This window comes from Ailuropoda melanoleuca, chromosome 13 (assembly GCF_002007445.2).
Source record: "Ailuropoda melanoleuca isolate Jingjing chromosome 13, ASM200744v2, whole genome shotgun sequence".
NCBI classification, from domain to species: domain Eukaryota; kingdom Metazoa; phylum Chordata; class Mammalia; order Carnivora; family Ursidae; genus Ailuropoda; species Ailuropoda melanoleuca.
Window position 1 is genome coordinate 23,881,656 of NC_048230.1, and position 17,630 is coordinate 23,899,285.

At 38.9% G+C, this 17,630-nt stretch overlaps 1 protein-coding gene across 3 annotated transcripts in view; it reads right to left on the reverse strand.

The window, feature by feature from the left end:
• Window positions 1–17,630, reverse strand: part of FBXL20 (F-box and leucine rich repeat protein 20) — an 88,325-nt gene that overhangs the window by 7,308 nt on the left and 63,387 nt on the right. For all 3 annotated transcript variants that reach the window (XM_019797071.2, XM_019797073.2, XM_002916795.4), the window contains exons 7-14: window positions 14,073–14,168; window positions 12,019–12,145; window positions 10,688–10,762; window positions 7,914–8,044; window positions 5,445–5,505; window positions 4,481–4,525; window positions 2,667–2,723; window positions 1,346–1,558 (exon numbers count right to left, since the gene is read on the reverse strand). In XM_019797071.2, the coding sequence (XP_019652630.1) occupies window positions 1,346–1,558; window positions 2,667–2,723; window positions 4,481–4,525; window positions 5,445–5,505; window positions 7,914–8,044; window positions 10,688–10,762; window positions 12,019–12,145; window positions 14,073–14,168 (805 nt within the window). The remainder of the gene's footprint in view (window positions 1–1,345; window positions 1,559–2,666; window positions 2,724–4,480; window positions 4,526–5,444; window positions 5,506–7,913; window positions 8,045–10,687; window positions 10,763–12,018; window positions 12,146–14,072; window positions 14,169–17,630) is intronic.

Consider the following 17,630-nt stretch of genomic DNA (forward strand, 5'->3'; position numbering starts at 1 on the left):
CATAAATAGTTTCTGAATTCCTACCACACTCAAGGCACTGTGCTAGTTACACAGGGGAAAAGACGGTCAACACGTAGACCCAGTCTTAGGGAACTTAACAGTCTTGACATAAATAGCTAAATGAAAATGGAAGAGAGCTAAGCGATGATCTGAGAACAGATCAAAAGTCTTGACGACTCAGAGATGGAAGAGATTCTGGATAGCCAGGCAGGTCTAGGAACCCTACTGTAGGGAGGCCATAGAGGAGGCTCTGACTGGTCTGTGGATCTCCTCGTTTGATGGAGAACGAATACAGCTGCAAGGCTTCCCCGTTGCAGTTACGCTCTCAGTCCACTAGGTCAGAAGGGAGAGGGAGAACTAAGGCCAACTGGGACTCAAGATGAGGTCTGGTGCTCCTTTATGCACTCAGATGCCATATGGCCAACATGGATGTTTTTAGACATTGGTTGTAAGGGCCTAACTAAGCACAGTGCCTCTCCCACAGCAGGTGTGAAGCAGATGTTCCAATAAATGTCTGTTGAGCTGAATAACCTAACATATAGATTCACCCGTCCTTTTATAACCTTCTTGCTGGCAACCTGTCTTCCAGTCATTTGACTATGCATGGGTCTCTTTAGTATGGAGGATGGGGCTAAAAGAAAAGGTAAAAAACCCCACAAAACTACTTAATCCATTTGTTGTCTTAAAAAATAAGAACCACAGGGGCGCCTGGGTGGCACAGCGGTTCAGCGTCTGCCTTCGGCTCAGGGCGTGATCCCGGCGTTATGGGATCGAGCCCCGCATCAGGCTCCTCTGCTGTGAGCCTGCTTCTTCCTCTCCCACTCCCCCTGCTTGTGTTCCCTCTCTCGCTGGCTGTCTCTATCTCTGTCGCATAAATAAATAAAATCTTAAAAAAAAAAATAAGAACCACAGCAAAAGGGTCTGATGTGAAAGGAAATACAAATTAAACTCTTAAATCCCATTTAACTAAGTATTTTCTTTATGTTATTTCTTTCTTTCCTGAATCTGGCATGTGTTTCTGACTCTGGGCATGTTATTAAGCCCTGGACATTACCGGAGAGACTCTGCTGGGAGGAGACCTACTTTCTTCCCCTCAGTGGGTATTTTCCCACTAAATTTCCATCTGGAAAAACAGGTAAAAACTGTCTACCTTTAGGTTTGCTCATTTTTTTCTCTTTGCTAAATGTCCAAGTAAATATAAAATCACAGAAATCTAAATCTAAAACTAAAACAAACACACACACACACACACACACACACACACAAAGGAAATGGAGGAGGGAAAAAATTAAAGAAGGAAAGGCGCCGAGAGCACCAGAGCTGAAGAGTGTGCAGCCATCTTTACCCTGAGTCTCTTGATCCCAGCCCGCGTGATTTGCTGGCAGTCATAGAGTTCTATCCGCTCGAGGCTGTGACAACTCTTCAAGTGCTCCAGGGAAGCATCTGTGATTAGTGGGCAGTTGTCCAGTTCAATCACCTCCAGCTGGTCATGGGCGCAGGCCCCATTCCCCAGGTGACGAATTCCATCGTCTGTGATCAGCTCACAGTGAGACAGACTCTGCAGCCAAATAGAGCAAGGAAGGACACTGAAACATCTCATGGCATTCTTCTAGCTACTGGCCTGTGTACAGCCAAGAAAGGAAACCTTCTGGGCTGGTTTGTGATGTATATGGAGCCATCACCAGATCCATGTGGTGAAATGAAGAAAGCAAACTAGAGTTGCTGGGGTCCTGCTTTTGACTATCATTGACTGAAGTTTCTGCGTGCGATTCTTATTTTGGGCGGGGAGGAGGAGAGAGTGAATCTTAAGCAGGCTCCTTGCCCAGTGTGTGGCTCGATCTCACAACTCTGAGATCCTGACCTAAGCCAAAATCAAGAGTTGGATGCTTAACCAACTGAGCCACCCAGATGTCCCTCTGTGTGTGATTCTAAATATACTGTGTGAATTCATGCAATGACTATGAAATAGTTCATGAACAAAACACGATACCCACCCCCACATACAAATTAACACTTTTCTACAGGGACAAGAGGGGCTCAATTTTTCTTGAACGAAACATTCTGGAATTTGGACTAAATACTGAATACCTGGTACGGGGGAATGTCCAAATAGGCAACTAACTGAAGATGATTCCTGTACCCGTCAGGTGTGGTCATTTCTTCACACAATCTCTTTATCAATTTTCCTTAAATCCCTGGTTCCTCCACGTCAGAACCCCTCATCCCAATTCTGGATGGTAACATACCACCAAACACATACAAAAGATGAGTCTGGACACAAAATAGTTAAGCAGAATGCTTTCTCACAGTGTTACTGGAAACAGTAGCAGAGGACACCCCTAGGAAAGCCTTGATTAGTTCTGTTTTACAGGACCATTTAGTCTCAAGGTGAAGCAAACTGTATTTTGGGCCATCTTGTCTCCCGGACCCCTGAAATTCAAACATTATTCAGGTTGAAGTGTAATTAACAAGGGAGGGAGAACTCATACTCTCCATGTCACTTTTCAATCACCCAGTACTGATACATAATCCCTGGGTCCTCTGCAAGTTGGCAATTTGCAGAAATATGCTTTCCCAAAATGGCAGCCAAACACCAAGAAAAAAGTAAGAGGTAGGTTTTGATTAAATCCAATGAACACATAAAACTTTTAAAAAGTCAAACTTACCAATACTTGAAGTCGAGGACAGTGTATAGAAAGTTGGATTAACGTGCTATCTGTTATCTGAAAGAAATACTTAAGTTTATTACAGGTAGAATTCCAAAAAAGCTTCATGGCTGTACTCATTCTTGAGTATACCTGTGTTCTAAACTGATAGCCTGATATTAATCATAAAGTAACAGAATCTTAAGACTGAAATCCCATCAGCTACTTGAACCTGTTCCTTGAGAACCTATCCAGGCAGGTTTGAACACATGTAGTCATCTGTAGTCGTCATCTTTGAACAAGTGTGTTGAAAATTCTGTTGTTTTTGAAATGAATGAAAATCTGTCCCCTTGTAATTTCCATCCACTGGACTTTGTTTCACCTCCTTAGGACCACCAGAGAAAAGAATCAGAAGTTGCTCCTCCATAAAAAAAAAAAAGTGGGAATATCCTCAAATTTTTAAGTATCTGTGGCCTACATTTTATAAGCCATGCAACAACTCTGATTTGATAACTTGGGTGTCAGGAATTTTCCCAAAGGTGGCAGCAAAGGGGCTGCTGGAATCTGGGTTAACTATGAACATTCAAGAAGGAGGAACTCTTGAAGGAAGAACAGTCTTCTATAGATATCTTAGGCTGGAAAGTACATCAGTTGTTCTTTTCAAAAGCTCCTCCAACTCTGAAATGACGATGAGGATTATCACATACACAGCTTCACACGGGCTAAGAAATGGTGGGGGATGAAAGGCTGGGGAGGGCATGTGTGTGCCCATCACTGAGAAGGAGAAACACTGGAAGAGGACACACAGGACACTCAGGCATATGCAAGACATAGACTGATGTGAACAAGTTTTAGTTTAGTAAGAACAGTTGCTAAGGAGTGTCTGGGTAACAAGTAATTTAGAAAAAAACTGACCACTACAGTTACTAGAAGTATCTTTATTTTTACCATTAAAAAAATTTATTTATCTTCTTTTTAGGAGTCCCCCTTCAAAATTTCTCTCTGATCAACTAGAAATCTTAAAGCTCTTATAATTGGTAATAAAGAAAATTGCTGTTAAGGCAGTATTTGGTCAGTCTGTCTGCCCAAAGGCAGAGTCGGATCTCTAGGGCTAATGATGTAAGAGGTCCAGGGTTTCATTAAACTAAAAAAAAAAAAAAAANAAAAAAAAAAAAAAAAAAAAAAAAAAAAAAAGGCAGTGCTATATTGCCCATGTGATGGGGCTTTATTTACTAGTATTATAACCCTATAGGTCTAAGGAAACATTTTAAAATCTTTATGGCCTGAATGCTTGGGCCTTCCTTCTTTCCACCGTAACCTTATTGATGGCATGTATTTTCCCCGTTCCTTACCACACATACCTGAGTACTTCAGCCTGGGATGCCTGGAGGACACCTCAATAAAGGAAGAATCAGCAATGCCGCCAGGCACTCAACTACATTAGGATAGGGAACTGAATGTATTTTGATGTGCATGTATTATATAAGTTTCATTTTCTTTGTCCTAAGTTTCTATCATACTGTATTTCTTTTTCTTTCTTTCTTTCTTTTATTTCTTTTCTTTCTTTCTTTCTTTCTTTCTTTTCTTTCTTTCTTTCCTTTCNTTTTTTTTTTTTTTTTTTTTTTTTTTTTTTTTTTTTTTTTTTTAAGATTTATCTACTTTAGAGAGGTGGGAGAGGCCAAAGGGGAAAATCTCAAGCAAACGCCCCACTGAGTTTGATCCCACAACTCTGAGATCATGACCCAAGCCAAAATCAAGAGTCAGACGCCTAACCGACTGAGCCACCCAGGCGCCCCTATGACGCTGTATTTCTGAGCAAAAATTCACACTCTTACCTGAACACACTCTTCCAGGTCCATTTTTTCAAGCTCATGGCAATTCTACAGAATACAAAACCAAACATTATAACACCAACATTTAAAACATGGGAAAATTTAAAGCCAGAAAACTAAGTAGTAGTATTAAATACACTGACAAAATCTTCCAAGTTTCAGAGCTGATGTCACTCCAATGTCACTTTCTGCCTTAATTAATCACACATTTTAAAAGGCCTTGATCACAGTGGAAATTTCTCAATTATTCTACATTTGAAGTATCTAACATCTCGTAAGTCCAAGGGAATAAATTTTCTGAACATTAATACCAAGTGAACACAGATCCTTCCAACCATAAATAATTTAATGAAAATTACTTCTTTGGAAGAATGGAAGGTAAACTTTGCACCCTCATTTAGTTATGTTATGCCATGTGCTGTCCCCCACCCATTCATCTTCCATCAGTCTGCCTGAAAGCAAATGTTCCTCCCCATATTCCATTATATACTAGTTAAAGGCAGTATAATTTTAAATACTATCATTATACAGTGATTTATAAAACCATTCCAAGTATTTATTCTAGAGAACACAATAAATCTCTTAAACTGTCTCCATTTAAAATCAGGCCTATATGTTTCTTTCAACATTACTCTGACTCATCAGTCACATACCAAATAACCAAGAATGTTTTTTTTCACAAAGCACTAGAAAGACCCTGCCTAGTTTACCATCTCATGAAAACGTGGCAAATCAAGTCTCAAGAAGGAACATCATGTTCTCTAACGCACGTCTGTCTTTCCTGGGTTCTACGGCCTATGGCTGCAGCACGAGAACGCTCAGGCACACCAGCCACAGAGAAGTTCCCTCACACCCCACACCCTCAAATCTGCTGCCATTCCACTTTTCCCTCATTGCTCACTATTCTGAAATAAAAAAGAAAAAAAAATCCCAAACCAAACCTACAGAACCTGGAGAAAATACTTACCCTGGCCAGAGTGGTAAAGCCTACATCTGTTAATTGAGAACACCTTGCCACTTCTAATATTCTGTTAAAAAAAAAAAAAGTGAACGTCAAGCCCTTGTTCCCTGAAAACTGGGTTTATTAAAACAGGAAGAATTTAAGAAAACCACCGCCTATTCCCTAAGCACTACATGATATAGTGACCTTAACAGCTAAGCAAGTCTGTATACAGATCTTGCCATTCATTTCCATGGAGTCATCATAAAGTGGTCCTATAAATACCACATTTCAGGGTGATGCAATCAGAAGAATATAATAGAAGCTTGTAGTTCATGCCAAAATGCATGAAAAAATGCATTTAAAAGCCTTCTTGATGGCATACTGCTTACCCCCAGAGGGCAGCCTGCTCCTAGAAAACAAAGGAAATGAGATAAATACTCTGTTTCAATTAATCTGTTGCTCAAGAAAATTATTCTCTTTCCCTATTTTACATGTAGGTTCACTCAGATTTAAATAGCTTTTAAAAATGCTATGAAGGGACTGGTTAATTACAGGCCTGTCCCAAGTATGAAATTCCATACTTATGAAAAAATGCCCTTAAGCTTCCTGCCTCCTCCCACAGGCTCCCAGGGAGGCCCAGTGCAGAGCGGGGCTGAGCTGGCAGCCACTCTCATACTCAGGAACTGCTCAACACCAACCAAAACACTAACCACAGGACCGGGGAATCAAAAGTAGCACTTTTCTGTGAAAAGTTTAGTGGTGTCTGCATGACAGTACCAAGTAACATCTTTATGCTTGCTTACAAATTACTTACTACATAAGCTGAAACACATAAAGCTACAGAAGAAATTATTATCAACTAACAATCAATTAGAAATGAACGTCTAATGGGAACGCATGATCTGACTGAATACAACTTTTTAAAAAAATTTTATTTATTTGACAGAGAGAGACAGCCAGTGAGAGAGGGAACACAACCAGGGGGAGTGGGAGAGGAAGAAGCAGGCTCCTAGCAGAGAAGCCTGGTGTGGGGCTCCATCCCAGAATGCTGGGATCACGCCCTGACCCCAAGGCAGACGCTTAATGGCTGCGCCACCCAGGCGCCCCTGAATCCAACTTTTTTTTTTTTTTTTTTTTTTAAAGATTTTATTTATTTATTCGACAGAGATACAGACAGCCAGCGAGGGAGGGAACACAAGCAGGGGGAGTGGGAGAGGAAGAAGCAGGCTCATAGCGGAGGAGCCTGATGTGGGGCTCGATCCCACAACGCCGGGATCACGCCCTGAGCCGAAGGCAGATGCTTAACTGCTGTGCCACCCAGGCGCCCCCTGAATCCAACTTTTGATTATCATATTTGAGAGCCTTTCTGTTTGAACAATAAAATAAACCATAAAGGAGTAAGGAGCTGAACACTCTACCCTTTAAAAGAGAAAAAGGTAATGTGTAAGATTTTTAGGGAGGAGTCTGGCTACCACCTTAGCCCCAGGCCTCCGATATTATTAATTTTGACCAAGTCTATGCTCTATCAAGGAATTTTGATAATCTAGGCAACTTTTAATAATTATGGTTAGGCCCCTGGCCAGGTGATAACAAAAAGCTTTAATAAAGTTATATGGGTTTATAATGATTATTATATGTGGTTTCCTGGGTTCTGGAGCCAGATTGCCTGAGTTTGAATCCTTGCTCCTGAACTCACTAGCTGTGAGACCTTGAACAGGTTACCTGACCTTTCTGTGCTTCAGTTTTCTCACCTGTTATATGGAGATAATGACAGTGCTTATATGCTATTGTGAGGACTGAATGAATTAAAATTTGCAAATCACTTAAAACAAGGGTTAACATATCTAATATATAAGTACAATAAAAAGTTCTGTTTTAAAAACAAAATTGGTACATGGGGATCGGCCCTATTTATTACAAAATAGCACGTTGTGTTTTACAGAACCAATATGGGTTTGAAACCATGTGCATGCTAACATGGCATTCTTAGTAAAATATTCAGCCAATCCTATATTTAGGCAAAGAGGAGGAACCATAAAGAAATCAGGCTTGCTATAAAAGACCATTAGCACAAAGGAAGTTTTCCTGCAGGGCTGTTTTTTCTTTTTAAATACTTACTGCTAAGTACCTGGCATCATTACCACAAGGTAAATAACCACAGGATAGGCCTTTAAAAACTTTCTTCAGAAAGGAATTACATGAAAGTATTAATAAGAGAAAAATGCCTTTATTTCATTTCTCAAGTAATGAAATAAAATGTTAATTTTTTTTCTAGTATGGATAGCAAGAAGTCGGAAACGGGGACTACCACCCCTTGGTTTAAGCCAATTACATGTAATCAAATGAGGTACAAAGCAAGTAGGTTAGCATCTAAAAGGGTAGTAGCCTTGTAGTGTCTACCTTAAAAATCTCAAAGTTTCAAGGAATAAATTCAGGTGAAGAAGACCTTTGTTCCTTTCCCCTCAGTTTTTGAGCTAAACAAGAAATGTTTACCTAAGCCGCGGGCAGTTCTGACCTAGAGCATTCAGGATGGCATCTGTGATGTTGGAGCAGCCGGAGGCACAGAGGGACTGTAACTTATGGCACCCTCTGCATATAGTAATGAGACCTTCATCTGTGATTTGCTAAAAAATAAGAGCAAAAAGCCCCCATTGATATTAGTAACCTAGCAGAAGAAGGAAAAAAATGTTACCTCTGAAAATAAGCACCAAAAAGAAATAAAACCGATTTATTATCAATCAGGTAGCAGACCTAAAAGAAAATGAACATATTGTTTCTCCTTTTCAGTTCCTTTTAATTTACTGTGCTCATTTCTTTTTCTTTTTTCTCTTTAAGTCGGCTCCATGCCCAACACGGGGCTTGAACTCACGACCCTGAGATCAGAGTCACATGACTGAGCCAGCTAGGCACCCCTGTGCTCATTTTTGGTGTAAAGGAAAGAAGCTATAATGGGATTCTTTTAACATAATGGGACTGGGAACAGCATAAGGTGTATCATGGGGTAGATTCAATTAAATTACTTTAAAAAACCTAGAAAACAGATAGAAGAGCAGTATAAACATATTTACAAGTTCAAAATTGACACTGACATTAAGTTACTGAAAAAATAAAAACAACCTGTGGATGACAGTTGCAACTTCATATCAACCACAGATGTACTTCTCTTTCTTTTTTTCCATTTAGTTCTTTAATTGTATAATACAAAGAATATTCTAATTTATGGAGATAAACAGCTGTATCCAACTCAAATATAATTTTGTATGTTTTAAATTATCTTAAAATAATAAAAAAAAAAAGGTCACACCAAAATGTCAGCTGAGGGAAAAAAAAGATGCCACGTATAAACATCTTAACACGTTGGATGTGATTAGCACTTCAATTTGTCCTGCTAGATTGACAAATTTTGTGTAAGCCTCAGAATAAAGCTCTCCTGTCATCTCTGTTCAGTCAGTGTCCTTAGGTTGCCAGGACAATTGGGGGGAAAAAAAATCAAGCTTTAAATATTCACTGCTTAAATCAGTATATTCTCAATATTGTATAACTGAAGCAAGATACAGGTAAAAAAAAAAATGGACGCTAAGGCAGATACAAGATGTATTATGAGGATAAATTAATGAGGATCAACACATGTGGGAAATAACTAAGTAAGTGCCATGCAAGTGTGATGTGTAGTTATTACTAAACGAGGATAACTGAAACGTAAAAGGGGAAGCAGCAATCATCAAACATGCGTATGTATCAGGCCAATGAGAATTTGTGTCACAGGATAATTCGGAAAGTATTACAGGGCTGTGCTGCATTTTCCTTCTTAATGTTTTCAAGTCTATAAGGGATTATTGAGGAAGAAAGATGAGGAAGTCATATGTAACAATTCTTCAAAGTTTAAAAAGAATAAAATTTGTTAAACTTTTATGTTTTCAACTTAGTCAAGAAACAAAGAATGGATCAAGAATGTACTTTGGTCACGTCAACAGTTTTGGGGCAGAAACGTGAAGTCTTAGGAATGAGAATCATTGCATCACATTCTACAGAAGGAATGACTTCTGCCCTAAGATCTGGGTGAAGGGAAAGAGTGAAATAAACAGATGATAGAACTGGTTCTTTGAGCTTACCGGCTGTGATTTCTGTCTGCTGGAGGGGCCAAGGGAAAGAAACTAAAACAGCAAAGGGTAGGTATGGTATATATGTGTACGTAACATATATCCACACAAATATATACAGAGTGTATCTGTGTGTATATGTATGTATGTAAGATCCAAAGATACCTGAGAATAGTTTTTTTCCTATCACTGTTAAGATGCTGGTTTCATGTTTACACAGTTGTGTAAGCTCTTCCTGTCAGGCCAAATATTTCGGTTTCATAAATGAAATTAGGCCAATTCTGTTAGCAACTATGGCAATCAGAATTAAAAGGAAGCGGCGATCAGACTTAAAAGGAATCTCATTCCTTCAACTCAGTCTTCAGGAGCCTCCCAAGCAGATCATTATCAGCACCATCCCTTAAGGGCTGGAAGGGGAGGTTGTTTCAATTGCACAAAATGTGGCCCTTTATATGTCACCTTCAAACAACTGCGGTCTCAAGTTTCAGGTGATCATACAAGAAAGGGAGGGGATAATGAGCAGAAGTTTTAGCAAAAACAAGGCAAACCCTCATCAACTCTTTCATTGCCACCAGAGACTCTCACTCCAAGGCAACACGTATTTGTAATTTTCAAGGCAAGAGAGAAAAGCTAAAAGTGTATTGTCAATGTTCTAGGACCCTGAATAGTTTCAGCAAATTCTCTGAGCAAAATGCAGGGGTTTGGGGATAGACACAAAAAAAGCGGACAGTCTAAACAAGCTGAATGTGAATTACAAATACTACTTGGAAATAATTTAGAGAGTACATTTTGCTTGTCATTTGTTTACATCAGTGGTTCCCAATAGTTATGACTCACTGATAGATCTTAATTGGCATGACTGAAATTAATTAACCAAAAATATTCTAAGTACTAAAGTCTGCAAATAATTCACTTCTAAAAGTAGAAAAGAAAAGCAGTGGAGTTTTACTTAGCTTATTTGGAATTCTGCATGAGCTATCTTCTATATGACCTGTATCAAAACCCTTAGGAGTGAGTGAGTGTTGTTAAGTATGCCAAGAATCATCTGTGTGTTTCCTGTGTCCCCAGGGTTGAAGTGGAAAAACCACTAGTCTTGATGACTGAAGCTCGTACAATATTACTGAAATGAATTACTAATACGAAAGAGTTGTGGGAAGGACTGCTTACTAAGCAAGTCTGCAAGTTCAAAGTCACCAGTTCAGGACAGTGTGCACCTATGTACTTGAGAGCTTCATCTTCTAGCTAGAAAAATTAAAAAGACAGAAAAAAATGATTACTAACATTGCTTCAAGGGATAAAGATTTAGGAGTATACATATTCATCCATACATTCTAAAAATAGCCAACCAAGTTTCAAAGAACCATGAACCAGAAACAATGACCCATGATCACATAAAGGTGTAATTCATGTCACTGGTATGGTCATCAGTACTTTTCACCAGTTCCAACCACGCCAAATTCATATGATCACCAAATCAAGGAAAAGATAAAATAAACATTGCCTAATGTTTATGGATTTTTTCTTCTGATAAAATTAAGTACGCCTCACAGCATTTTGCTCAGGGATTATGAAGCTAAAATAATTTTCACACTTCTATACTTCCTATATAAAGTTTTTTTAAAAACAAACTTTTAGGAGCAGAAGCTGAGAAAGGAATCCGGTTTATCTGCTACTGGAAGATCAGTGCCATGAGTACAGTGCTGAGAACAGATGGCAAGTAATTGATTATAATGGTGCATTCCAATCAATATTTTTCAGGATTCCATAAATAACCAGAAGCTCAAGCTGTTATTTTAAGGCAGTCTTACTTCCAGAGCTCTGTTTCGAACAATGGAACTCCTCCCATCATGGTGAAGAAGTAAGGGCACTTTTAACAAAATCCAAGGCATGGTTTCAGTCACCATTAATAAAATAATGTTACAAGAGCCTAGCCCTACTTTGTCCGTCACTTCTAAACTCACTTTTGTTATTTCCTTCGAGATGCTACCATGTCAATTCCTTTTTTTAGTCACAGTAAAACACAAAGATAGTAAAATTTTAACGACATAATATGTTGGGATTTGTAATGTGACTGGCAGGAAGTAAACACCAACACTATAAAATGTAGGTTCTGTATATTTGGCACATTTAACCTGGTAGTTAAACTATTAGTGAAAATTGGTAACTAAGACTGCCTTCCTTGCCTCTCCAGTTCAAGGTCTCAGGCAGTGACAACATGGCAAGTTCTCTTCTCAGATTAAACTGCGTAACTTCCTGCCTATGGTGCAGGCTCAGTGTGATTTTGTCTCCCCATCCTGCCTCCCTTCAAAAATTGTATCTTCGGTCAGATGTTAATTATTTTCATATTTTTTTTACTCTAAGGAAGACACTTTAATTTTTGGTAAGCATGTACCTTTGGTCATTAATATACAACTATGTATTCCTCCAGCCAATGTATCTGGGCTGCCTACAAAGTTCACAGTTCTTCTAAAATTCACAAGCACTACATGGAGTATTACCTGTGTGCAGCCTTTTAAGAATAAGGCCTTGAGACCCCCACAGCCTCTCACTAGTGCTTGGATGCCATCCTTGGTTACTTGGTCACACCAGGAAATGTTTAATTGCTCCAACAGTGGACATCCCTCACTTAGGACAAAACAAAATGAAACAGATATATGACTAAATCCAATTCCAAAGGCACCAAAGTCTCATTTCACTGGCTATTTAGTCAGGGAATGGCTACAGCCCCATGCTTTCCCACAAGAATATACTCATTTACTTAACATAGAATACAGGCAATCTCACAACAACAACAAAGCATATTTATCAATGTTGGTTGAGTTCATGTGGGACTGTATCACTAGGAGGGCTATCTCTAATCCAGCTAAACTAACACGCACAAAGCACAATACTGTTTTTCAGATATATTAGATTGTTATGGAGGTTTATCCTTTCCAAATATATTCTTTTTACACTTATCACATGTTTAAAAGGTCTCTGGAAAGGAAATGGGAACTAAGTGACCTGTTCAAATTAACAGAGTAATTAGTGAAGAGTTTAGATTAAGATTCTTTATCAAATAATTCTATTACTTATCAAAGTAATAATGAAGAGGTTTTAATTTTTATTTAAAAAATTACAAAAGATCTACAAATTTTCCTGATCTGTGAAGTCTCTAGAGTACAGTCTCCAAAGGCTAAATTTAGGCTATCCTGTGTTTGATCTCTGCCCTATCAAATATCAGTTTCATCTTTGATTTCACATTTGAACTATGCAAGAATCCCAAGCTCTGTGATATTCTTTGGAAAATATTGCTTTAATTGTTTTAGAAGATGAAGGCGGGGGATCTTGGTTCAAGTCCAATCTTCAACATTAATAGTATGACTTCAGACAAGTCACTTTAGGAAACCTGACTGACCTTCTCTTAATCTAAGATCAGCCATTGCCTATGTTCTCCCCATATGGAAGCACTCACTTCTACAACAGCACTTATCACACTGTAATATGACAACATGTTCATTATTTTTTCTCCCACTAGACTCTGAGCAGCTACAGGGCAGCAACAATACCTTATTTAGTGAAGTTAAATCACAGTCCCTGGCATTCAAAAATGTTTTAGATTTTCTTATCTGTAAGTGTCTGTCCTTCCTATCTGCTTCATGTGGTTTTCAAATAAATGAAATCATTTGTGAAAATATCTTATAAACCATAAATGTTATATTACCCTATTTATTATCCCACATGGCAAATGACCTTAGATACATATGTACTCAGTATTCGTAAGGAAGGTCTAGTAGCCCTTTTTAATTACTTATACTCAACTAAATCTGCATTTCTTTTAATAGCTTAATTTTTACTATTTACAAACATAACCAATACATGGGACCATAATTACCTGTAAAAGACTGATAAAAAAGTAAAGATACAATGAGAACAGACATTTCACCCTCCTTTTAAGGTACACCTTCTGGTAATGTATTTTAAAAAATACATTAATATTAAAACAAACTTACTGAGTGCTTATTATATGCCAGAAACTCTCCTAAGCACTTTATATATATTAGGTTGAACCACATGAAGTGTCATTTTTATATGACAAAAGTTGTTAAATACTGGCAACTTTGTAGGGTTTGGCCTAATATTATCAAACAATGATAATACTGTTTAATCCTAACAACAGCACTATTGAGATGATAAGGAAAAGCTCACAAGGGTTATATTTGTTCAAGGTACCTGGTTAATCACCTGACTCCAGAGTGCTGCTTTGATCACTAAGCTATAACGATATGTGGCGTTTTGGGGAGTGGGGGCAACCCAGCCTTCACAGAAATGTAATCATTCGTGCATGCGCTGTACCAGTCTGTTCAGAAATCCTAGTTGCCTCTAGTCATTTCACCTGTGACTTGTGTCCCATGATTCGGGCAAATGACAAAACAAAAGATCTATTCTGAACTACAGTACATATCCATAAAACATAGTTTCCTTCAATTCCAACTTTATTTCAGTTAATTGAAATTTAAAAAAAAAATCAGTATTTGTTCCAATTATCGGATATTCTTGTTATAAGACATACCTCAGAGCTTTGAGAGACATGTTTGTTATTGATGTACAGGAAGCCAAGTCAAGGTGCCTGAGTTTGGAACAGAACTTGCTAAGGCTGGTACATGTACTGAAAAGTGGAAAAAGGAGAAAATAATGAATAAACAAACAGGAACACATCTTTAGTAAATCATACACAATTCTCATTAAACACATGTGTATACATAAGAACTGTAAAGTTTCCATACCCCAAGTAAGAGCAGTTATAAATCCTCGGACCTTTCACACTGAGGTGCCATTCACAAAAAGAAAGGCTGTGTTGTTTATGAGAATTAGCATGAGGGGATGATGCTTCATTCTCATTTGGAAACGTTTAACAGCAAACTACCTATGTGCTCCTAGGAGACCTATATGCATTTTGCAAATACAGAAATACCAGAAAGCTAGCTTAGAACTTGCTGGCAAGTGGTGCAACATGAAGACTGAAAGCTCTGTCTCTGCTCTTTCATTTAAATCTCTGCTCAAGATAACCTTTTGCGTGGCAGTAATGAAATGGTTGGATTTTTGCAAGGTATACTGAGGATGGACGGGTACCAGGCTTGAATAAGCTAAGTGATGTAATATTACTACCTACTTGTCTTTATGACTTTTTTGAAAAAAGATTTATTTATTTCTGAGAGAGCAAGTGAGCAAGCATGAGTAGGGAGAGGGGCAGGAGAGGGAGAGAGAGAATCCTCAAGCAGACTCCGTTAAGCACGGAGCCTGACATGGGGCTCTGTCCCAGGACCCTGAGATCATGACCTGAGCTGAAATCAAGGGTCGGCCACTTAACCAACTAAGCCTCCCAGGCGCCCCCCCCGCCAGTAATCTCTACTCCCAATGTGGGGCTTAAACTCATGATCCTGAGATCAAGAGCTGCATGCTCCACAAACTAAACCAGCCAGGTACCCCTTTATGAATTTCTAAAAGGTTCTTTTTTTTTTTTTTAAAGATTTTATTTATTTCAGAGAGAGAGAGAGAGCACAAGTTGGGGGGACAGGCAGAGGAAGAGGGAGAAACAGACTCTAAGCTGAGCAGGGAGCCTGATGTGGGGCTCGATCCCAGGATCCCGAAATCACAACCCGAGCTGAAGACAGATGCTTAACTGAGCCACCCAGGTGCCCCTAAGGGCTCTTTTTCCACAGTGGTCATGTTCTCGGTTTAATTTTTTTAACTTATGATAGAAAATTTCAAATACACATAAGAGTGAGTAACAGAGAATGCATAAGTACCATCATTAAACTTTGACATTTATTAATATATTTTTTAAAGATTTTTATTTATTTATTTATTTGACAGAGATAGAGACAGGGAGCGAGAGAGGGAACACAAGCACGGGGAGTGGGAGAGGAAGAAGCAGGCTCCCAGAGGAGCCTGATGTGAAGCTTGATCCCAGAACGCCAGGATCACGCCCTGAGCCGAAGGCAGACGCTGAACCGCTGTGCCACCCAGGCACCCCTAATATTCTACTTCTATTTCATCTATTTCCCTCTGCTTTTTCTTCCGGTATTTTAAAGAAAATCCCAGATATATTATTTCACCTATAAATATTTCAGGACATATTTCTAATAGATAAGGACTTCAATTCCTTAATATCTGATAACCCGTTTGTGTTCAAGTTTCCCCAATTGTCTCATAAATGCCTTTGTCAAGTTGATTTGTTCAAACAGGATCCAAATAGGAGCTATACATTCTATTTGGCTGATATGTGTCTTAGGTCTTTGTGTGGACCTATGTTTCCATTTCTTCTGCATAGATGCCTAGGATTAGCATTGTTAGGTCCTACACTATGTTTATGTTTGACTTTTTAAGAAACTACCGAACTGCTTTCCAAAGTGGCTGTACTAGTTTACATTCCCACCAGCAATGCATGAAGGTCTCAGTTTCTCTACATCCTTGCCAATACTTGGCACTCTTGTTTTGATTATAGCCATGCTGCACTGTAATCCTACTGTGATTTTATTCTGCAATTCTGTAATGAACACCCTTTCTTGTACTTATTAGCCATTCATCTCTTTCCTTGGTGAAATATCTAAGTGTTTAGCCAAATTTTTAATTGGATTACCTTATTATTGATTTTAAGAGTTCTCTATTTTTTTTTTATAGATCAATTCNATCTAAGTGTTTAGCCAAATTTTTAATTGGATTACCTTATTATTGATTTTAAGAGTTCTCTATTTTTTTTTTATAGATCAATTCTTTTTTTTNTTTTTTTTTTTTTTAAAGATTTTATTCATTTATTTGACAGAGATAGAGACAGCCAGCGAGAGAGAGAACACAACCAGGGGGAGTGGGAGAGGAAGAAGCAGGCTCATAGCGGAGGAGCCTGATGTGGGGCTCGATCCCATAACGCCGAGATCACGCCCTGAGCCGAAGGCAGACGCTTAACCGCTGTGCCACCCAGGCGCCCCAAGAGTTCTCTATATATTCTTAATGCAAGTCTTTAATTTCTTTCAGTAATGTTTTGTCATTTTCAGGTACTTCTTTTAGAATTATGTCATCTGAGAATAAAGACAGTTCTACTTCTTTCCTGTAGGTATGTTCCCTCCCGCCCCGCTCCTTTTTGCTTATTGCATTTGGCTAGAATCTCCAACAGAATGTTGATAGAAGTGGTAACACTTATGCCCTCACCTTGCTCCTGATCTTAGGGTAAAGGACTTAGTCTTTCATCAATAAGTATGATGTTAGCAGTAGGTTTTTCATAGATGCTTTTGATCAGATTGAGTGAACAATCTCCCTCCTATTTCTAGTTTGTCGAGAACTTTTTCTTATTATGAATGGGTGTTGGATTTTGTCACGTGTTTTTTCTGTATCTGATGATGTATTGATGATCTACTGTTACTTAACAAATTACCCCAAAACTGAGCAGCTTAAAACAACAAATATTGACTCTCCCACGGTTTTTGTGGGACAGGAACACAGGTACAGGCAACTTCAGTGGGGTGCCTCTACTCAGGATCCCTCCCAAGGCTGTAATCAAGGTACTGGGCACAGCTGCATTCATCTAAGGTTAACTGGGTGCAAATTCCCTTCCAAGCTTATGTAGGTGGCTGCTGGCAGGCCTCAGAAGATCCAATTCTAAGCTTACTCATTTGGTTTTTGGTAGGTTTCAGGTCCTTGCGGGCTGTTGGCCAGACCGCAGTTCCTTGCCACATAGGCTTATTCACAGAGCTACTCACAAGAGGACAGCTTGCTCCCCCAGAGCCAGAGCCCAGAGGGAAAGCAGAGCAAGATAAAATCACAGTCTTTTGGCAACCTAATCTCCAAAGTGACATCCAATCTCTTTTGCAGTATTCTATTGTTAGAAATGAGTCACTAGGTCCAGTCCACGTTCAAGGGAAAAGATTACACAAGGGTGTGAGTACTAGGAGGTAGGGGTTACTTGGGGGCCATTTTAGAGGCCACCAATCGCACTGAGATGATCATGTGGTTTTTGTCCTTTATTCCAGGCGGCAATAAATCTTAACAGCTGCCTATTTTTATATGGCTCCCAAGAATAGTTTTCATGTTTTTAAACGGTTGGAAAAAAAATTTTTTTTAAAGATATAGCTTG